The 23,111-nt window shown below is 48.3% G+C and overlaps 1 protein-coding gene across 8 annotated transcripts in view; it reads left to right on the forward strand.

The window, feature by feature from the left end:
• The window catches only part of PLCG2 (phospholipase C gamma 2), a 239,221-nt gene that overhangs the window by 169,663 nt on the left and 46,447 nt on the right, over positions 1-23,111 (forward strand). For all 8 annotated transcript variants that reach the window (XM_074027663.1, XM_065536926.1, XM_074027664.1 and 5 more), the window contains 7 exons: positions 1,693-1,813; positions 7,099-7,267; positions 12,131-12,235; positions 14,399-14,488; positions 15,132-15,307; positions 17,222-17,422; positions 19,269-19,388. In XM_074027663.1, the coding sequence (XP_073883764.1) occupies positions 1,693-1,813; positions 7,099-7,267; positions 12,131-12,235; positions 14,399-14,488; positions 15,132-15,307; positions 17,222-17,422; positions 19,269-19,388 (982 nt within the window). The remainder of the gene's footprint in view (positions 1-1,692; positions 1,814-7,098; positions 7,268-12,130; positions 12,236-14,398; positions 14,489-15,131; positions 15,308-17,221; positions 17,423-19,268; positions 19,389-23,111) is intronic.

Here is a 23,111-nt window from a genome sequence, read left to right on the forward strand (position 1 = left end):
CAAACCTGAGAGAAACAAGAAATGGGGAAAGGATTCCCTATTTAATAAATGGTGCTGGGAAAATTGGCTAGCCATAAGTAGAAAGCTGAAACTGGATCCTTTCCTTACTCCTTATACGAAAATCAATTCAAGATGGATTCGAGACTTAAATGTTAGACCTAATACCATAAAAACCCTAGAGGAAAACCTAGGTAGTACCATTCAGGACATAGGCATGGGCAAAGACTTCATGTCTAAAACACCAAAAGCAACAGCAGCAAAAGCCAAAATTGACAAATGGGATCTAATTAAACTAAAGAGCTTCTGCACAGCAAAAGAAACTACCATCAGAGTGAACAGGCAACCTACAGAATGGGAGAAAATTTTTGCAATCTACTCATCTGACAAAGGGCTAATATCCAGAACCTACAAAGAACTCAAACAAATTTACAAGAAAAAAACAACCCCATCAAAAAGTGGGCAAAGGATATGAACAGACATTTCTCAAAAGAAGACATTCATACAGCCAACAGACACATGAAAAAATGCTCATCATCACTGGCCATCAGAGAAGTGCAAATCAAAACCACAATGAGATACCATCTCACACCAGTTAGAATGGCAATCATTAAAAAGTCAGGAAACAACAGGTGCTGGAGAGGATGTGGAGAAATAGGAACACTTTTACACTGTTGGTGGGATTGTAAACTAGTTCAACCATTATGGAAAACAGTATGGCGATTCCTCAAGGATCTAGAACTAGATGTACCATATGACCCAGCCATCCCATTACTGGGTATATACCCAAAGGATTATAAATTATGCTGCTATAAAGACACATGCACACGTATGTTTATTGCAGCACTATTCACAATAGCAAAGACTTGGAATCAACCCAAATGTCCATCAGTGACAGATTGGATTAAGAAAATGTGGCACATATACACCATGGAATACTATGCAGCCATCAAAAAGGATGAGTTTGTGTCCTTTGTAGGGACATGGATGCAGCTGGAAACCATCATTCTCAGCAAACTATCACAAGAACAGAAAACCAAACACCGCATGTTCTCACTCATAGGTGGGAACTGAACAATGAGATCACTTGGACTCAGGAAGGGGAACATCACACACCGGGGCCTATCATGGGGAGGGGGGAGAGGGGAGGGATTGCATTGGGAGTTATAACTGATGTAAATGACGAGTTGATGGGTGCAGCACACCAACATGGCACAAGTATACATATGTAACAAACCTGCACGTTATGCACATGTACCCTACAACTTAAAGTATAATAATAATAAAAAAATTAAAAAAAAAATTAACTGGGCGTGGTGGTACGCGTCTATAGTCCCAGCTACTCGGGAGACTGACACAGGGGAATTGCTTGAACCCGGGAGGCGGAGATTGCAGTGGGGTGAGATTGTGCCACTGCACTCCAGCCTGGGCAACAGAGTGAGACTTCATCTTCCAAAAAATAAAAATAAAAAAACAGCATCGAAACTAGCTTGTCTTGGACAGCTGCACTTGCATTATGTAAGCGCACAGGGAACCCTGCTTACACAGGGAAACCCGTGTCCTCCTGTTGGCAGCCGAATGGAGGGAGTGTGGGCGTCCTTGTCTAGTAACTGAACTGGTGTGTGGGCTGGGGGCTGACCTTGGGGCTGTTGGTGAACACACGTGTTGTTGAGCCTGCCACGTTTCTCCCTGTAGTGGACTGCTGGGACGGGCCCGATGGGAAGCCGATCATCTACCACGGCTGGACGCGGACCACCAAGATCAAGTTTGACGATGTCGTACAGGCCATCAAAGAGCATGCCTTTGTTACCTCAAGGTCAGTTGGCTGATTTTTGGGTGGTGTGACTTAAAGAGGAAGGCAGCTAGGATTGGATGGGCAGATGCACAGACAGGCAAACACACATAGACACCTCCCTCCAAATGTAGGAAGGTCTGGGCCCCATCTTGGCCAAAGCCAGTGCCATCAAGTTCTCACCCGAGTGTTAGTACCCCCTGCAGGCCGAGAGTGCAGGTTACTCCCGGAATCTAGAGCCCCGAGGAGGCTCTGGCTGGGAAACCCTGTGGCTGCTCCGTGCCCACCCCGCCTCCTCATTCTCTCTGGCCCCCACTTTCAGAACCCTTGAAAGAGAAGGAAAGGCTGGGCGCAGTGGCTCACGCCTGTAATCCTGGCACTTTGGGAGTCTGAGGTGTGATCACCTGAGGTCAGGAGTTGGAGAAGAGCCTGGGCAACATGGTGAAACCCCGTCTCTATCAAATATACAAAAAAAAAAAAAAAAAAAAAAAATCAGCTGGGTGCAGTGGCATGCATCTGTGGTCCCAGCTACTAGGGAAGCTGAGATGGGAGGATTGCTTGAACCTGGGAGGCAGAGGTTACAGTGAGCTGAGATTGCGCCACTGCACTCCAGCCTAGGCAACGGAGCGAGACCCTGTCTCAAAGAAAAAAAAAAAGAGGCAAGGAAAGTTAAAATTCCCCTTCTGTCCTAATTCCCTCTTTTCTGCCTAGTTGTCACCCCCACCAAACCTGTTTCTACAGGCAGAATCCAAGCAGCCAGTAGTGGTGGTAGTGTATTTCTTGAATAGCCGCCTGGGGCCAGGCTCTGTGCTAGGTCCTTTGTACATGTGATCATCTTGATTCTTTGCTGCAAAGTTGGTATGGTCATCCCCATTTAACAGATGAGTATAAATTCAGGCAAGGAGAGGTTAAGTGGATGAGAACATTTAGGTTTGTTTCAAGGGTTTCTAACCTCAGGTCTAATCCTTTTCTGTCCCACTAGAAGATCTTGATTTGGGCTGGAGGTCAACAGAATTGTTCTGTAAAGGGCCAGATGGAAATATTTCAGGCTAGCTGGGCACGGTGGCTCACGCCTGTAATCCCAGCACTTTGGGAGGCCAGGACGGGTGGATCACGAGGTCAGGAGATCGAGACCATCCTGGCTAACACGGTGAAACCCCGTCTCTACTGAAAAATGCAAAAAAAAAACTAGCCCAGCATGGTGGCGGGCACCTGTAGTCCCTGCTACTCGGGAGGCTGAGGCAGGAGAATGGCGTGAACCTGGGAGGCAGAACTTGCAGTGAGCTGAGATCACGCCACTGCACTCCAGCCTGGGTGGCAGAGCAAGACTCCATCTTAAAAAAAAAAAAAAAAAAAAAAAATTTCAGGCTTTGTGGGTCCTGTAGTCTCTGTTGCAACTATTCAGCCCTGTTGCCGAAGTGCAAAACAGCCGTGGACAAGAGGTAAACAGATGGGCTTGGCTGTGTTCCGGTTGAAACTTGAATTACAAATTACAGAAATAGATGGCAGGCCAGATTTGGGGTGGAGGCCGTCATATACTGACTCCTGGTCTGGGTTCCTTATTCTTTCTGAGAGCTGGCAAGAGGCCGTCTGTAGGCTCAGTGGAATGGTAGTTGTCTTTTTATCCCTTCTGGGGTAGAATAGCACTTACGAGTATGGGTTCTGAATCCTTTTTGCCAAGTTTGAATCCAGCTGTGAAGTACTAGTTTGGGCAAAGCACTTACCATTCTATGCTTCAATTCCCACATTAAAAAACAGAGGTGAAAATTGTGTGCAACTCACAGGGCAGTTGTGAGGATTAAATGAGATGCCATTACAGCAAGTGCTAAATGCAGGCATAGAGTTTAGTGTTCAGTCAATAAGATCGATTTTCTTTCTTTCCTTCTTCTTTCCTTCTTTCTTTCCTTCCTTTCCTTTCCCTTCCTTCCTTCCTTCCCTTTCCATTCCTTCCTTCCTTCCTTTTTTCTTCTCTTCTCTTTTCTTTTCTGAGATGTAGTCTCACTCTGTCACCCAGGCTAGAGTACAATGGCAGTATCTTGGCTCACTGCAACCTCCACCTCCCGAGTTCAAGTAATTCCCCTGTCTCAGCCTCCCGAGTAGCTGGGATTACAGGCACCTGTCGTCATGCCTGACTAATTTTTGTATTTTTGTAGAGACAGAGTTTCACTATGTTGGCCAGGCTGGTCTTGAACTCATGACCTCAGGTGATCCTCCCGCCTCAGCCTCCCGAAGAGCTGGGATTATGGGCATGAGCCACTGCACCCAGCCCGAGTGGTTATTTTTATTGCATTTACTGCAGATGTCCCTCGAGCTGGGTGGAGGCGTTGCTCTGAGACAATGAAATTATGGACGTCTTTTCCCACTTGGCGAAAACCTCTCAATGAAAGCATATGATGTCTCCATCGCAGTGTTCTCCCCCATAGGGCCCTGGCCCTTCTTAGTGCCAACCTCCGCCAGGCAGATGGAAGAAGCCTGTGTTAACAGACACTGTGGAGGGGCTGCTTACACTGCTTGGAGAGTTTGCTTTCCTTTCCAGGACATAGGTACTTATGGTTGTGAGTTGATAGTCACTCATTGAACATTATCTCATTCGTGGCTAGAGGAAGTTTTTTCTGGTTAAAATAGGCCTGGAATCATCTAACACCTATAGGGCTAGAACTCTGTAATTACACATGAATGCATTAATGTTTTTGCAGCAAAAGGCATCCTTATTGGTATTAAGAGGGATTTAAAAAAATGATTGCAAGCAGCATTCATTCGAATGGTTCACATTTTGCTGCCAGTTAAGTTTTGATACCAACTCACTAGCCTTTGTTCTAAAAGCTTTTTAGCTGTTGTGTTCTAGTAAGGGTGTGTGGATCAGGATCGGGGAATGAGCTGGGTCCACGCTTTCCAGGAGTGATGAGGCTATGATTTACTTGAGCTGGAACATGGTTAAGGATTTTATTTTTATCATCGTCAGTTTATTTTCACTTTTACCTTCATTTCTATCGAGTGATGTGGTTTCCTGTTTATGGAAGTGACATAGCTGCCTTTAGAATAATTTTGTTTTCGGCCGGGCGTGGTGGCTCACGCCTGTAATCCCAGCAGTTTGGGAGGCCGAGGTGGGTGGATCACAAGGTCAGGAGATCGAGACCATCCTGGCTAACACGGTGAAACCGTGTCTCTACTAAAAATACAAGAAATTAGTCGGGCATGGTGGCGGGTGCCTGTACTCCCAGCTACTCGGGAGGCTGAGACAGGAGAATGGCGTGAACCCAGGAGGCGGAGCTTGCAGTGAGCTGAGATCGCGCCACTGTACTCCAGCCTGGGCGACAGAGCAAGACTCTGTCTCCAAAAAAAAAAAAATAATAATTTTGTTTCATAGTAAATGCCATGCACAAGCCTCAAATGGATTCTCGGTGGGAAAAACCCCATCTATACACTATGTTTCTTGGATAACTGGGGAAATTTGAGTATGTCTAATGATGAATATGTCTAATCATTGTTTAATGATAATTTCCTGGGGTGACATGGTGTGGTGAAGTTAGGGTATGTTCTTGTTCTTAAGAGATACCTGTGGAGGATGTCCGCGTCTCATTTCAGATGCTTCAGGAGGAAACGTAAATACATGTATAAATGAAATGTAAATATAGGCTGGGCACAGTGGCTCACACCTATAATCCCAGCACTTTCGGAGGTCGAGGTGGGTAGATCAGCTGAAGTCAGGAGTTTGAGACCAGCCTGGCCAACATGGTGAAACCCTGTCTCTACTAAAAATACAAAAAATTAGCTGGGCATGCTGGCAGGCACCTGTAATCTCAGCTAGTCAGGAGGCTGAGGCAGGAGAATTGCTTGAACTTGGGAGGCAGAGGTTGCAATGAGCTGAAGTCGTGCCATTGCACTTCAGCCTGGGCAATGAGTGAAACTCCATCTCCAAAAATGTAAAAATAAATAACTAAATGAGTTTTCTGCTCCCTCAGGAGGAGTGTGCGTGTGTTGTATATGTACACACACACACACACACACACATAAATATATATATGCGTATATATGTATGTATGTATATGCATGTACTAATATGTGAATGTATATAGACGGAGATAGGTGATCCTTATTGGTGAATTCTGTAACTGAATTGACCTACTTGCTAAAATTGACTTGTAACCCCAAATCAAATCTCAAAGCACTCTGAGGTCATTTTAAGACACGCACAAAGTGTGGGAAATGAGACTCATGTGACGCACACGTGTTCAGCTGAGGTTAAGCAAAGCAGCGCTCACCTTCCTGGTCTACAGCATGAAAGCTTCAGCAAGTGTCCTTCTCACCGTCTGTTGAGTGCCACATTTTTCCTGTTTTTGAGCTTTTTCTTGGTAATTTTGCTGTTCAGATGGTCCGAAGCACAGTGCTGAGGGCTGCCTGGTGTTCCTGAGCATGACGAAGGCTGTGATGTGCCCAGTGGAGAAAATACCTGTGTCAGATATGCTTCATTCAGGCACAAATTGCAGTGATGCTGGCTGTGAGCCCTATGTCAGTCAACAATATATACCAAATCAGATGTCTTTAAACAGAAACACACATAAAACAAGGTCAGATTTTGATCCATTGAGGTAAATGTTGTGACCACGGGCTCAAAAGGCCCTAACCCTGTATTTCCCCTTAGGAGCAATGGCTCAGGTATTTGCCAATCAGTGTTGGTGGTGACTTTATGGACCATAACCTCAATAGATGAGAAAAATCAACTCTAGTACACACAAATGATCTATAAATGCAGACACCTTATATAAATATACATATATACACATACAAATAATGTATGCATGCATACATATGTAAATTACCTGTGTGTGTATATGAATGAGAATATATGAAACCAATACACCTTATAAATAAAGGAAAATAAATATACTAAAGTAGGTAGATGCGCACGTGGGACAGTGTCAACGTTGGTGACCCTAGGTGAAGCTTACATGGGTGCTTATTGCACTGTCTTTGATCTTTTCTGTAAGTTTGAAATTTAAAAAAAATTAGAGACTTTTTTTCTGTAAGTTTAAAGACTTGAATGGATGGAAAAAAAGAATAGAGAAAAGGTGCATTCTGGGGTATGGGGAAGCTCCTGGATCAGACTGCAGCTGTTCTGAGTCCCAAGGCTTGTGCCCTCACACCCAGGATAAGGTCCCCTCTCCTTCTGAGAGGGCAGATGTGGGGGCTGTGCCCCAAGCAGCACCCGGTTTCTGTTGCCCCAGGGCCAGCTGCCCTGGCCCCTCTGTGGGGCAGATGCAGAGGTGCCTGCTCCCCCTGCCAAGCTGCCCACCCTCTTCCGCCTGCAGCTTCCCAGTGATCCTGTCCATCGAGGAGCACTGCAGCGTGGAGCAGCAGCGTCACATGGCCAAGACCTTCAAGGAAGTGTTTGGTGACCTGCTGCTGATGAAGCCCACGGAGGCCAGCGCTGACCAGCTGCCCTCGCCCAGCCAGCTGCGGGAGAAGATCATCATCAAGGTAGGCACCCCGGGTGCTGCTGTCAGCTGTCCAGGGAGCCCAGTGGCTCGGTTCCCTGGCTCGGGGTCCCATTCACCAAGTTCTGTGTCCTACTGGGCCTGCTCCAGGTCCTACTCTACAGGCCCAAACCTGCTCTCCTTACTAACACTGTGACTCCAGGCAAAGCCGTTGACCTTTGGGAGCCTCTGTTCTCACCATTCTCAGGGGGAGATAATATTAGAACCCACCTGGCCAACTTGCTGGGAGTATCATATGAGGGAAGGCGTGCACAGTGCGTGGAACTGCGCCTGTCCTGTAGTTGGTGCTACATTAAAGGCTAACTTGTTATGGTTTCTTCGTTCATTGGTGAACCTTCCCCACCCTCTCTAGGAGTCAGCCTTATTTGAGGTGCTGGAGGTGTCCAGCGACCTGGGTGCTGTTCCTGTGATTGGAGCTTCCGGTTGTGTGGGAGGCGGGCAGTGGCTAGAAAACGCTAAGTGCAGCAATAGAGCTGTTATTCCTAGTGCACAGGGGAGATGAGTGATTATATGTGCCTAGGGATGCCACGGTAACATTTGGATTTTTGAATTATTAGGATAAAGAGACTAGATATGCAGTGGCTTAAAGCACAGAAGAGTTTATTTCTTCCCCACGCGAGGAAGAATGTTCTGTGAGTTTTGAGCTCTAACCCACAAGGTGACTCAGGGACCTGGGAACCCTCATTCTGCTCTACCATCTCTCAGGGCAGCAGTTTTCAACTGGGCTTTTACAGACCCCCAAAGAATCCACGGTTAGAATCAGAGGGGCATGTGAACTTCAACAGAAAAAAAATTACATCTTTATTTGTTTAAGCTGTACATAAAACTTAATACTTCCTTCCATTATGAACGTTGGCAGCAAGCCACTTGGGGGCTCTGTCACCAGTGGAAGTCATGAGTATTTTCATATCACATTTACAGTTACTGCGAATATTTCAAAATAATGTGCTCGTCATCACTTTGGAATTACGGAGGTTATTAGATCTGCCTGTGGATCTTATTTAAGATGATAATAAAGAAACACATCTATTAGTGTATTGCAAATATTTATTTAATATCCTTTCTTTTTTTGGAGATGGAGTCTCACTCTGTCCCCCAGGCTGGAGTGCAGTGGTGCGATCTTGGCTCACTGCAAGCGCTGCCTCCCGGGTTCATGCCATTCTCCTGCCTCAGCCTCCCAGAGTAGCTAGGACAACAGGCACTGCCACTACGCCTGGCTAATTGTTTTTTGTATTTTTAGTAGAGACGGGGTTTCACCGTGTTGGCCAGGATGGTCTCGATCTCCTGACTTCGTGATCTGCCCGTCTCAGCCTCCCAAAGTGCTGGGATTACAGGCGTGAGCCACCGCGCCCGGCCTATTTAATGTCTTAATCATGTTTCGATATAATCGAGTTTCCTTTGTAATTTTATGCATTATTATTCTGAGAAAGGGATCTGTAGCCTTCTCCAGATTTTGAAGGAGCTCATTACACAAAAATGGTGAAGGGACTTTGCTTTGTCCTTGTTTGTGTGGTAGACGCTGGGTCTCAGGCACATCTGAGTTCCAGCTCAGAGAAAGGGAAGTCCAAGGGTGTCCAGGGCAAATGGTTTCTGGTAAGCAAGTCAGCTGTCCTGTCCTTTTGTGTTCTGTGCATGAGAACTCAGTCGTGTTACCTGCAAGGGCGGTGGAATCTGAAGTCCCTAGCGGGCAGCCTTTCATGGAAGGAGCGAATGTGAATTTTGTTGACATTCCCACAAGCTCATGGGGGAAGGACAAACAGCTGTTTCCTAGGTATTTCAGTGTGTTCATGCAGCTGTCACAAAATACCATAAACTGGGTGGCTTATAAACAACAGGAACTGATTTATCACGGTTCTGGAGGCTGGAAGTTCAAGGTCAGGGTGCTGGTATGAGAGTCCTCTTCCAAGTTGTAGGCTGTCAACTTCTAGTTGTGTCCTCACATGGTGAAAGGGGTGAGGCAGCTCTCTGGGGCCTCTTTTATTTTTAAATATTTATTTATTAATAAATAACCATCTGGGACATGGAGATATCTTTGGCCTCTTTTATAAGGGCACCGTTCCAATTCATGAGAGCTCTACCCTCATTCCCATTCATGAGAGCTCTACCCTCATTCCCATTCATAAGAGCTCTACTCTCATTCCCATTCATGAGGACTCTACCCTCATGACCTAATCACCTTCTGTGTTAACCCATTCTCACACTGCCCATAAAGACATACCCAAGGCATACCCAAGGCTGGGTAATTTATAAAGGAAAGACGTTTAATGGACTCATGGTTCCACATGGCTGGGGAGGCCTCACAATCATATCAGAAGATGAAGGAGGAGCAAAGTCACATCTTACATTGTGGCAGGCAAGAGAGCTTGTGCAGGGAAACTCCCATTTATAAAACCAGATCTCATGAGATGTGTTCACTATCACAAGAATACCACCTGAAAGACACACCCCCATGATTCAGTTATCTCCCACTGGGTTCCTCCCATGACATGTAGGAATTATGGGAGCTACAATTCAAGATGAGATTTGGGTGGGGACACAGCCACCATCTTCCAAAACCACCGTCTCCAAATACCATTACATTGGGGATTAGGTTTCAACATACACATTTTGGGAGGACACAGACATTCAGACCATAGCAGTAAGCGGAGAAGGGGGATGTCCTACCAGGTTGGGGGAATAGCACACCCAAGGGTGTGGATGGTGTCAACATGTGGCATATACCCTCAGTTGTCACTGGGTCACCAAGATACATTGGGCACAATCCTTATGTTCCAAGAAGTCATGGTTTGGTAGGGAGACAAACCCATCAACAGAGAAACACCAGGCAGTGCAAGGAGCTTTGGCTAAGCCGAACCAGAGGAGGGGATGTTGGTGCCCCCATGGGTAAGAGCGTCAGTGCACAGGGAGTGTTTGGCCAAGACTGTGACCCTCAAGGTACAGATGTTTACTTAAGCAGGAGATCAGCTGTCATTGTCTTAGCCTTGCAGATGAGAAGTGTGAGGCCTGGAGAAGTGCAGCCACCTGCCCAGGGTCACAAGTTAACAAAATAGCTCCCGCACTGTTTGCGCCCAGGCAGTTGTTTCGGAGATGCCAAGGGATGCTTCCTGGCAGGATAAGGGGTGGAGGGAGCTTGGCCATGGAGGGTCCATGGCTTCTCAGGCACCTGGTTGGTGACTCTTCAGGGCAGCCTGGTTGCATTTGCTCTTCCCTGCTCCCAGCTCATTCCTTCTGTTTCCATTAGGATGGCTTGCTGCGTGTTCCCAGGGATTTTTCAGCTCTTGTTCTAGGATGCAAAGTACTGAAGGTCCCTTTAAGAGCACCCTCTGCCCCACACCTGATATGCTGTGGCTCACTTCTTTCTATTTCAAGAAGTCAGGTGGAAATGGCATTGGCCAGTCACCTTGTACCATGCACTGGGCTACGCATGGTCATACGTATCTTCTTCCTCAGTCTCGTCACAACACTGCAGGACGAATAACCTCAGCCCTTGCCCACTTTACAGATGTGGACATTGAGATTCAGAGGTTAAATAGCTCAGCCAGGGGCACACATTTAGTATTTGCTGAAGAAATTATTCAAGGTCAAGGTGGTCTGCCCTCAAAGCCTGCTTTCCCATGCCTGTATCATGTATCATGCTGCCATTCACAACGGGACACTGAGGTCCTGCTTCACTGTTGGCACTTAACTTTCATGTTCTTTGACTTACGGGATCCCACAGGGGCTGCCACATCCCCATTTTACGAGACAGATTACTGAGACTCTGATGATGACTCAGTCAAGGTCACATGGCCAGTAAGGTAATAGGCCCTGAATTCAAATCTGGATCTGACTCCCCATCCTGAGCTCCTTCACCAGGTTACATGACCCTCAACTTACAGACGCTTGCCTGAGTGGGAGGCCAGGTGTCATCACTGTCTTAATCTTGTAGATGAGAAGTCTGAGGCTCAGAGAAGTGTAGGCACTTGCCCGGGGTCACACAGCTGGTCGAATAGCTTTAGTGCTGTTTGCACCCAGGTCGCCTTAGTCTAATCCCCAGCGGGTCTCCTGCCATCCTGCCCAGCCTGCCTTTCCCTCTGTGTGCTGGAGAAGGCTGGGCACAGGGGGTGTTGCATATTCACCGAGTATCAACAGAGCACTTACTGTCTGCTAAGTGCTCTTCTAGCACAAGAGACTCAACAGGAAGCAAAACAACATCCCTGCCCTTATTGGGCTTATGTTCTAGCCGTGAAGACAGAAGACAATCACATGGTGTGTGTAGGGCTAGAAATGTGAGACAAATAAAGCAGGCCTGGGGCTAGAGAGTGGCAGGATGGGAAGGGGACTGTGGGCTATTTTTATTTATTTATTTATTTTTGGGACAGAGTCTCACTCTGTTGCCCAGACTGGAGTGCAGTGGTGCAGTCTCAGCTCACTGCAACCTCCACCTCCCAGGTTCAAGCAATCTTACTGTCTCAGCCTCCCGAGTAGCTGGGATTACAGGTGCGTGCCACCACGTCTGGCTAATTTTTATATTTTTGTAGATACAGGTTTTCGCCATGTTGGCCAGGCTGATCTAGAACTCCTGAGCTCAAGTGATCTGTCTGCTTCAATCTCCCAAAGTGTTGGGCTTATAGGCGTGAGTCACTGTGCCCGGCCAGTATAGGCTATATTTAGATGAAGCTATAAGGAAAGTTCCTCCTCCTCGTTCAGGGTAACTTGGAGAGCTGAACAGACTAAGAGGGAAGCCAGGCAGCAAGAACAGGCAGTGCAAAGGCCCTGGGTGGGAAGAGGCAGATGAAGGCTGCTGGCTCGAAGACCTAAACTTGGGTCTCCATGGAGACAGTCTATGTGTATGTTTTCCCCTCAGCATAAGAAGCTGGGTCCCCGAGGCGACGTGGATGTCAATGTGGAGGACAAGAAGGATGAGCACAAGCAACAGGGAGAGCTGTACATGTGGGATTCCATCGACCAGGTGGGCCTTGGTCCCTTCCCATAGCCACTATGGCCACCCCCCTCGCAGCTGCTTCTTGGAGCCTTGCAGGGAGCTCTGAGAATATGCCTGTCTTTTCCATTTTTAGTCAAGTGAGTTTTTGCCATGCGAATTTACCTTCCTACTTAAACTATCTATTTTGTGAGACAGGGTCTCACCCTGTCACCCAGGCTGGAGTGCAGTGGTGTGATCGCGGCTCACTGCAGCCTTGACCTCCCAGGCTCCAGTGATCCTTCCACCTCGACCTCCCTGAGTCTCTGGGACTGCATGTGCGCAGCACCATGCCTGGCTAATTTTTTGTATTTTTGCAGAGACAGGATTTAGTCACGTTGCCGTGGCTGATTTCAAACTCCTGGGCTCAAGCAATCCTCCCATCTTGGCCTCTCAAAGTGCTGAGATTATAGGCATGAGCCGCTAAGCCTGGCCAACTTTATTTTCCTTTTGCATTTTTAATGTTTTACTTTGAAATAATTTTAGATTCAATATAATATATTTACATACACATACAAATGGTATGGGATATTCCCATCTACCTTTACCAAGCTTCTCCAAATGTTATTAATAACATCCTACATAACCACAGTATAATTAGTGCAATCAGGAAATTAACATTGGTACAATACTAATAATTAGTTTATAGACTGTATTTCAGTGTTACCACTGTGTCCATTCAGGCTGTTTTCCTGTTTCGAGATCCAGTACCTGTTGCCGCGTGCACTTAGGTTGCCCTGACTCCCTCGTGTCCTCCAATCCAGAGTTTTTCCACCAGAAGCCTTATTTTTCAGGCTCTAATGCTGCTTCTATCCCTTTACCTAATGTGTATATCCATTTTTGAGTATGTTTTTACATGTCTTCTTATATCCTAGATATAAACATAACAACGGCAATATTTATTATTTATTTATTTTAGATAGTCTTGCTCCATTGCCCAGGCTGGAGTGCAGTGGTACCATCTCAGCTCACCACAGACTCCACCTCCCGGTTGAAGTGATTCTCGTGCCTTAGCTTCCTGAGTAGCTGGGACGACAGGCGCGCACTACCATGCCCTGTTAATTTTTGTAGTCTTAGTAGAGATGGTGTTTCACTATGTTGGCCAGGCTGGTCTTGAACTCCTGATCTCAAGTGATCTGCCCACCTCGGCTTCCTGAAGTGCTAGGATTACCGGCGTGGGCCACTGTGACCAGCCAAAAATGGCAATATTTAAGTAAAGAATTAAGTTGGGCCAGGCACGGTGGCTCATGCCTATAATCCTAGCACCTTGGGAGGCTGAGGCGGGCAGATCACGAGGTCAGGAGATCGAGACTATGCTGGCCAACATGGTGAAACCCCGTCTCTACTAAAAATACAAAAATAAGCTGGGCATGGTGGCACATGCCTATAGTCCCAGCTACTCGGGAGGCTGAGGCAGGAGAATTACTTGAACCTGGGAGGCGGAGGTTTCAGTGAGCTGAGATTGAGCCACTGCACTCCAGCCTGGGTGACAGACGGAGACTCTGTCTCAAAAAAAAAAAAAAAAGGGGGCAGCACACCTACGTGGCACATGTATATGTGTGTAACAAACCTGCACATTGTGCACATGTATCCTAGAACTTAAAGTATAATAAAAAAATAAAAATAAAAACGTTATTAAAAAAAAGAAAGTTTCTGCATACCCTGCACCCAGCCTCCTCTCACATTAACATCATGCGTGACAATAAAACAGTGACCAAAACTAAGAACTTAACACTGGTACTTTACAGTGAAACCAGAGACTAAATTTCACCAGTTTAAAAAAAAAAAGTCATTAAGCGACAAGTGAATATTGAAGGTAAGATCTCTAGACAAACTGGACAGAAAATCCTGATAGTCTCAAAAGGTAGATGAAATAGAAAAGAAAATGATGAGGAGTTGTACCTACCTTAGACACATGGATTTAAAAAGTCCAAAAAGAAGCTCAAATACTAAAAGAAGCTCAAAACGCATCAGTGTTTTAAAAAAGAAATGCCTTGAAGAGAATTGAATTCAGAGAAGTCACCATAAATGTCTATGAAACTGGGAAAAGCAAATCCACAGTAGATGCTGGCGTGACGCCCTGCAGGGCTCCTGGGCTCCAGAGTCGATGAGGTAGAGGCCTTGGGGGGCACTAATACCCGTTTCACTTTCTAGAAATGGACTCGGCACTACTGCGCCATTGCTGACGCCAAGCTGTCCTTCAGTGATGACATTGAACAGACTACGGAGGAGGAAGTGCCCCAGGTAGGGGGCACCCTAGCCACATAGGGAGGAGGTCCCCAGGGGCCCCCAAGGACCAGCCAGCCCTCGGGACCTCCTTCCCATGTGGCTTCTCTGGCTTCAGCTGGCAAGAGGATGCTCAGCTGAAGAAGCTGCTGCTACTCTGGGTACCATGGCCTGATTGGCTTGTCTCTGATTGGCTGGCTGCTGCAGGTGCTTTAACCAGTGAGGTTCAAGATGCTTTCCTGCTCTCTAAAGGGCCTGATTGGCCTTAGATGGAGGCCGGTGCCCTGGCTTGGTCCCAGGCTTTCCTGTTGCCCTCTCCTCCAGCTGTGGTCATCTTTCCCGCTGTTTACTTCTGCAGCCCCTAGGGCATCATGGCTCTCAGACTTCCCATAGAACAGAATGGAGGGCTATGCTAGGAACCCCTCACTCCATGTCTCAGGATGCCAGGAGGCCACCATAAATGAGGGCTCTCAGGAGTGGGAGGCAGGCGGAGGAGGGTAGTGGGTACTGTTTTGCCAGACCCCTTCGGGTGGGGAGCAGCTGAGACTGGCCTCTCTATGCTATCTGGTGCCCTGGGTCAGGGTGAGGCAGAAGGACCTGTCTAGCGATGCTGGGGTTTGGTCCAAGGCTTTCAGAAACCCCTCCTCTCTTTGCGGACCAGGATATACCCCCTACAGAGCTACATTTTGGGGAGAAATGGTTCCACAAGAAGGTGGAGAAGAGGACGAGTGCCGAGAAGTTGCTGCAGGAATACTGCATGGAGACGGGGGGCAAGGACGGCACCTTCCTGGTTCGGGAGAGCGAGACCTTCCCCAATGACTACACCCTGTCCTTCTGGTAATGCCCCCGACCCAGGGAGCACCAGCCTTCTCCTCCACGCCGGCCGGATGAGGCAGGGTGGCAAGTGGTTCTAGCTCAGGCAGGAATTGGGCAGGCTGGGACCTGAATCCCAGGTTTCATTTGTCACGCTCTTCTAGGCTGGGACGAGAGTGAGGTGGGTGTGACTCACCTGGGCACACTAATCCAGATTAATGAAATTTCAGGGCAGTCTTTTAAAAAATCAAAAGTAATGCAAAAAAGTCTGTGATGAACAAAATACGAACATTTTAGACAAAGACAAGATCTGACCCTACACTTAGATGATGTGGCCTCACTCACTTCCCCCGGTCCAGGCCCTGGAGTGGGTCCTGCAGCTCTGGATGATTCAGACAGCCTTCTAGCATCTCCGTCTCCGCCGTAAAAGGGGGACGCTATAGCTGTCCTTTTGAAGCCGTCATAGGCTGTGATGAGCTTGTGCATTCATTCATCCACTCATCCATGTCTCAGTGCATTAAAAGATACTTCTTGAGGGCATGCTCTGTGCTAGGCACGGTACTTACGCCAGACAATGTCTTTGTCCTCCTGGACATTAGCGTCTTTCGAAGGAGATGGGCAATGAAAAAGTAGTCACTCAGATGATATGCAAGTATAGTTGTGATGAGCGCAGTGAAACAAGGCAAGATAAAGGGACATCGCTCCCTTTATTGGGGGGGGTTTAATGTGAGTTGGGATTTATGAAAGTCTGTGAGAGAAGGCGCTGATGCCACGATGTGGGGAATGGTCTGGAAAACCTTCCTGAAAGAAGATGAGACCTGAAAGAGGGAAATTATAAATCTGTCACTTAAAAAAAATTGTGATAGGGTCTTGCTCTGTCGCCTAGGCTGTAGTACAATGGTTCGATCTCGGTTCACTGCAGCCTTGAACTCCTGGCTCAAGCAATCCTATGTCAGCCATTTAAGTAGCTGGGACTACGGGCACATGCCACGACACCTGGGTAATTTTTAAACTTTTTTGTAGAGCTGGAGTCTCACTACGTTGCCCAGGCTGGTTTTGAACTCAGCTTAAGCAATCCTCTGGCCTCGGCCTCCTAAAGCACTAGGATTACAGCTGTAAGCCATTGCACCTGGCTGAAAATTAGAATACTGATAACACGCAAACAATACTGGACACCTAAATGATGCTTACCATGTGCCGGGCAGTATTCCAGACACCTCGTGTGTGTGGTCTCGTTTGCTCTTCAGGATGCCTCTTGGAGGTGGACACCGTTATCATCCCTGTCAGACCGCTAGGGTAATACAGCATGGCTCAGGACGGGTGACCTACTCCAGGACACTTAGCTCATATGTGGCAGGGCTGGGATTTGAATCCAGGCATCCTGGCTCTAGAGAAGCAGTTATATAGATAAGAGGGGAATAGGGGTGGGGTGGGGTGTGGAAAGTAGGTAGACTGTTCTAGAATCCAGGCTGAGGGTCTAGCCTATGCTAAGGCCCTGCATCCGTTTTTTTGTTTTTTGTTTTTTTTGAGATGGAATCTCGCTCCGTCACCCAGGCTGGGGTGCAGTGGCGCAATCTCGGCTCACTGCAACCTCCACCTCCTGGGTACAAGTGATTCTCCTGCCTCAGCCTCCCAAGTACTTGGGATCACAGGCATGCACCACCATGCCGAGCTAATTTTTGTATTTTTAGTAGAGTAGAGATTTCAATGTGTTGGCCAGGCTGGTCTCGAACTCCTGACCTCAGGCGATCCATGCGCCTCGGCCTCCCAAAGTGTTGTGATTACAAGTGTGAGCCACTGTACCCAGCCTCCTGTGTCTGTTCTAGGAGCAGAGGGAAGGTTGTGTGGCCATATGTGATGTCCCCGCCTTGGAGGCCCTGGCTGCCGCAGTGGCCTGGCCTGTGTTCTCCCAGCCCTCATGGTGTCCTCTCCCCACAGGCGGTCAGGCCGGGTGCAGCACTGCCGGATCCGTTCCACCATGGAAGGTGGAACCCTAAAGTACTACCTGACTGACAACCTCACCTTCAGCAGCATCTACGCCCTCATCCAGCACTACCGCGAGACGCACCTGCGCTGCGCCGAGTTCGAGCTGCGGCTCACGGACCCTGTGCCCAACCCCAACCCCCACGAGTCCAAGCCGTACGTGTCTGAGAGTGGAGCAGGAGGCAGGCGGTGGTCGGGTTAGCTTCTCCAGGCAGAGAAGCTGGCCTAGTGGTTCAGCCAGGCCAGACCCCAGGACACCCTCGCCCGGGCCCATCGGGGTCTCAAAATTGCCGAGGTGGCGGGTTTCCAAATTCCTGGCACCATGAGCTGTGTCCTTTTCTCTTTTCTTTGTTTCCTCCCCTCTCTTTTCTCCTTTCCCTTTCTTCTACTTTGTCTTCATAGCCCCGACGATTTGGGCTTTGATTTTCAGAGGGTCATTCTGGCTCAGGATATCCTCCTACCTTTCAGAGCTCCTTACTGTTTGTTCTGAAAATGAACAAGAAAACAATGATGGTAAAAGTCTCCCTTTGATTTTTTTTCTAGTGAAATGAGTATCAAGGTAGGCCTTGCGAAGGGTCAACAAATCCTGGGAATAAAGAAAACATTTTTAGGCAGAAAGCTGCTAACATGTACATTTCCGAGGAGGCCGTATTACTTATAGCAACTTTTTTTTTCACCCCCACTTTTTCTGTCAAATTTTCCTATGGATTGCCTCTTAAAACTTGCTATTTCTTATCTTAAGAAATAACCCGAAAACTACCCAAAATCCTGTGAAACTCCTGCTGTGCTATCTTCAGTTTTCGGAGACACATGGTAATAACTGTGCTTCCTTAGACACCTGGATTTTCAGCTTTGGGCTGCTTGGGTGGATGAAGAGAAATCAGTTTTTTGAGACTGGGTGTTGCTCTGTTGCCCAGGCTGGAGTGCAGCGGAACAATCAGGGCTCACAGCAGCCTCGAGCTCCTGGGCTCAAGTGATCTTCCCACCTCAGCCTTCTATCTGGGACTACAGGTGTGTGCCACTGTGCCCAACTAATTAATTAATTTATGTTGAGACCGGGTCTTGCTCTGTCTCCCAGGCTGGAGTGCAACGGCACGATCTCAGCTCACTGCAACCTCTGCCTCCCAGGTTCAAGAGATTCTTGTGCCTCAGCCTACTGAGTAGATGGGACAATAGGCTCATGCCACTGTGCCTGGCTAATATTTTTTTTTTTTTTTTTTTTGAGACAGTCTCGTTCTGCCACCCAGGCTGGAGTGCAGTGGCATGATCTCGGCTCACTGCAACCTCCGCCTCCTGGGTTCAAGTGATTTTCCTGCGTCAGCCTCCTGAGTAGCTGGGACTACAGGTGCACGCCACCATGCCTGGCTACTTTTTTGTATTTTTAGTTGAGACGGGGTTTCACCTTGTTAACCAGGATGATCTCAGTCTCCTGACCTCATGATCCACCTGCCTCGGCCTCCCAAAGTGCTGGGATTACAGGCGTGAGCCACTGTGCCTGGCCCAATTTTTGTATTTTTAGTAGAGATGGGGTTTCACCATGTTGGTCAGGCTGGTCTCAAACTCCTGGCTTCAAGCGATCCGCCTGCCTTGGCCTCCCAAAGTGCTGGGATTACAGGCATAAGCCACTGTGCCCAGTCTGTTTTATTTTTTTATAGAGATGGGGTCTCATTGTATTGGCCAGGCTGGTCTCAAACTCCTGACCCCAAGTGATTCTCCCACCTCAGCCTCCCAAAGTGCTGGGATTTCAGGTGTGAACCACTGTGCCTGGCCCAGTGTATTATTTTGGGCTTGAAACAGATCCACAGGGTCTCCCACTGTTCTTTTTACAAATTGCTATTTTCTGAGGTGTTTTTGGCTGGGGAAGCCCACTGTGTGATTTCCATGGTCATTTCCAGGGCCAGGTTCCAGGTGTCACTGGCACCGTTATCTTGCCCTCTGCGGGTGGCCCACTGACGGCCTGGAGGCCACTCACCTGGTTGTTTTCCCTGGCCCTGTGCTGCAGGTGGTACTATGAGAGCCTGAGCCGCGGAGAGGCAGAGGACATGCTGATGAGGATCCCCCGGGATGGAGCCTTCCTGATCCGGAAGCGAGAGGGAAGCGACTCCTACGCCATCACCTTCAGGTGGGTGCAAGGGTGGGAGGCACACGCCCTCCAGAGGGGCTTGGCAAGGACAGGTGCGGAGAGACAAAGGGGAATTTCAGGTGTGGGCTCACCTGCAGTGTTCCCCCATGAATCCCCCCACCCCACCCCGAGCATCAGCGACAACAACAACAATCACAGCAAAAGCCGCTGCGAGAATGTGTGCTCCAGTGTGCCAGGCACAGTCTGCGTTCTCCAGGCAGGATGCCCTGTAGTAACTCACTTTGGCTTCCAGTAACATGACCATGATCTGTATTTCTCAGAGGAGGAAACTGAGGCACAGCAAGATTAAGTAACTTGCTGAAGCAGGCAGCCAGTAAGTGGTGGAGGTGGGATTCGAACCCAGACAACCTAGGCCTGTGATGATATAGATCTGTTTCCTCCCATCTGCAGCTGCTGCCCAACCACCTCTAGGCCTGTGGTTCTCTAATTTTACCCCAAAACACCAGATTCCCCCACTTTCACTAATGACAAGGAGTGGAGGAATGACTCAGACTCCGTGTAGCACACTGTCCCTCCGTCTCCCCAGCACCAGGGTTTCCCTGCATATTCTTATGGTGGTAACCGTCTGCCATATGTTGAGTTCCTAACTGTGTTCTAGACACTGGGCTGCCTTTGAGGCCTCATCTGATTGAAACCTTTGCTACAGCCTGTGAGAGGGAGGTCTAGTTATTACAAGGGAGGAAACAGGCCCAGAGAGGATAAGTGACCTGCCTGGAGTCACACAGCCTCATAGTCAACTGAGTCTGAGGTTCAGATGCAGGCCTATTCGTCTTCAGTCTAAGCTCTTCACTCCAGAGTCTCCAGCCAGAGGCTTGGGGGCCAAATCAGGCCTGCGAGCGTCCTTTGTACACTGGTGGGAAAAACTGAGAAATTTCACTGAAAAACTCAGATTGCTTCTTGTGAAAAATGGGAGGCAGTGAACACTCTGGGCCTGTGTTTCACATGGGCGCAGTGGTTCTGGCTACATGGCGGCTGCTGTGGGGTGTGTGGTTTGCCCCTGCCCACTCCTCTCCCCATTCCCTGTGCCCTGGTCCCGTCCCCTGGCGACCCTGCCAGGCTGCCCCCTGGGCGTTTGGATGTCCCTTTCTCCTTGCCTGCACCACTGTGCCTGAGCCACCTCCCTGGGCACTGTGGTGACGGTCATTATCACTGCAGTTTACTGAGGACCTACTGTGTGCTGGCTCCAGCCAGAGGGCAGCCTCCTGCCAGCATGGCTCTTCTGTACTCTGCGTTCCCAAGAGGGCGACCTGGGCTTCTCAGCATTGGTGCTTCTGCCCTTTGCTCTTTCCCCCAAACTTCTTGGTGGTGCCTCCTCAGCCTGGATAGGGAGGAGGTGTGTTCAGTCCTCTGCGCATGGATTGAAGGCCTGCTGTGCGCCAGGCCCCAGGTGGGGCATTGGCACTCCCACTGTGCTGTCATACTGTGCAAGTGATGGCAACTAAACTCAACCGGCTGAAACTGAGGTACTCAAGGGGTGAGACAGCTCTGACACACCCGGGTCGGGGCCTCGCCTGACGATGGTCGGGATGCCACCTGTGTGTGCATGCTGGCATTACTCTCCATCAGCTTCTGTCTCAGGTGGCGGTACCTTGGGCTGCCAGGACAGTGTCTGGCAGAAAGGATGGCCCCTTCCCTGAGCCAGGTGGCATGATTCTGACGGGCCGTCTGGGGATGGGGCTGGGGTCACTTCAATGGGACCACGTGGATGAAGAGGTTGGGTGCGTCCTCAGGTTGATTGCCTGGTTTACATACATGACCCATTCAGTTCGTGAGCCTGTCTTCCCCGTGAGGTTGGAGGTGTCTTGAGAATGGAAGTTGTTACTTTTTAGGAGTTAATAGATGTTCGGTGAACACCTACCGTGTGCCGGGCCCTGTGCTGGGCTCCAGAAACGCAGGAGTGATAAAAACAGCCCAGCCGTTGCTCTCTCAGGCTAATGGTCTGGCAGGGATGAGACATTGCCTCACTCCAAGTACTTGTTTTTGATCTGTTCCTGCTTATGTAACATTGGCTGGGATGTAGTTGGTGGCTGGTGAATGCTGGCTCAATGAATCAATCAGCAAGGATGGCAGCTCCCCACCTCCCCCACCGCCCACTGTCATGGAAGCTGTGTCCCCACAGTGTTTCTCAAAGAGGAGGGGTGTGAGGACTGATCCTGTTGTGCTGGGATGTTGAAATTCCCTGGTTTCCACCCACTGCATGTCTATCTGGGACCCTAAGTCATTGTAACAATAAAAAATACCACCCTCATCCCTGCCCCGGGACATACACTTTTTCAAACCCTGTGTGGTCAGGGTTTGGGGTGAAGTGTCACTGTCCTTCACTGAGAAGCACTGAGGACGTTTGAGCACATAAGGAAATCAGTGTAATATTTTGTGGTGAGTGCTACGGAGGGATTGGTCAGGCAGGGTGGTGGAGGGTGAGTAGGGGCCCTCCAGGGGAACGGATGGGGAATTTGGACCAGGCAGTGGGGGAACACAGGTCTGGAGGAACTTCTCCTCCTTGCCCTCTGCATATTTGTAAAGTACCTCTCCTGTGCCAGGCACTGTTCTGGGCTCTGGGGATGTGTACTAAACTTCTGGATAGATTTCCCCAGGAGAGGAGAAACACCTGCTTTCAAATCCTCAAAGGAAGTGCTGAGTTGTTGCCTGGTTGTGATTGGTGGAAGGCATCTCTTGGGCAGGATGAGGGGTTTCTCAGTGAAGCTGAGACCTCAGGCCGTGGCTGTGGCATCCATGCTCCAGGAGGTTGGGAGATGCAACTCGTATTCCAGCCCTGTTCCCATCTCCCCTTTTGATTCTCTTTTTCTCCCAGGGAAGTTAGTTGTGGGTTGATTTCAGTTACGTTTTCCAAACCATTCACTTAACTGAGTCCTGCCTGAGTGCCAGACACAGTGCCGAGGGCTTACCCCGAATCACCTAATAGACGACGATCCTAATGCTCCCATGAGACAGGGGTTGTGGATCCCCGATGCTGTGGATCGGGAAACTGAGGCTTAGGGGTTCCCTGTGGAAGGAGCCGGAACCTGACCTCGGCTCTCTACCTCGGTACCCCAGAGCCCCCCTGCCCTGAGAAGCTCTTATAAAAAGTTGTAAAGTTAATTTTCAATTACATGAATATTGCAGGAATATATTCTCTCTATAAAAAATTAAGACATTACCCTGAAGGCTAAAGCCCCCTGTGGTCCTTCTAATCTCAGTAGAGATATCCTGGTAGAAAGCACAGTTTGCTAGTTGGTGTGTCCATTCAGACATTTAAAAAATAAATACGTGTTTATGCATGTCTGTGCCTATGGAAAATATATGGTGCCATTTTGTGTGTGGGTATTTTTGTTCTATTTTTGAAAAATACAAATGGGATCATTCTGCAGTTTTTCTACTCAGCAGTGTTTCTTTTCTTTCCTCTGTTTTTTAGAAGGAATAAATATTTAATAAAATATCACTGCAAATAAACCACTGAATCAGAAGTCTTCTAGCGTTTTGTTTTCACAGGCCTTTTTGAAGAAATGGCTTAAAGGAATATATATGTATTTTTCAAAACACTGGAAATCCATTTTAAAAAAGAAATAAATATTTGAAAACAATAAAAAGTCTCTCTATAGTGCAAAAAATGTCTTGTCTTGATTTTTTCCCTGCTATGCAAAATTGTTAAATGAGTAGTATGCCCATAGAAACCATGCACCTAGATGCTTTTCCTAATTTATT

Source organism: Macaca fascicularis, chromosome 20 (genome assembly GCF_037993035.2).
Source record: "Macaca fascicularis isolate 582-1 chromosome 20, T2T-MFA8v1.1".
Classification (NCBI taxonomy): Eukaryota; Metazoa; Chordata; class Mammalia; order Primates; family Cercopithecidae; genus Macaca; species Macaca fascicularis.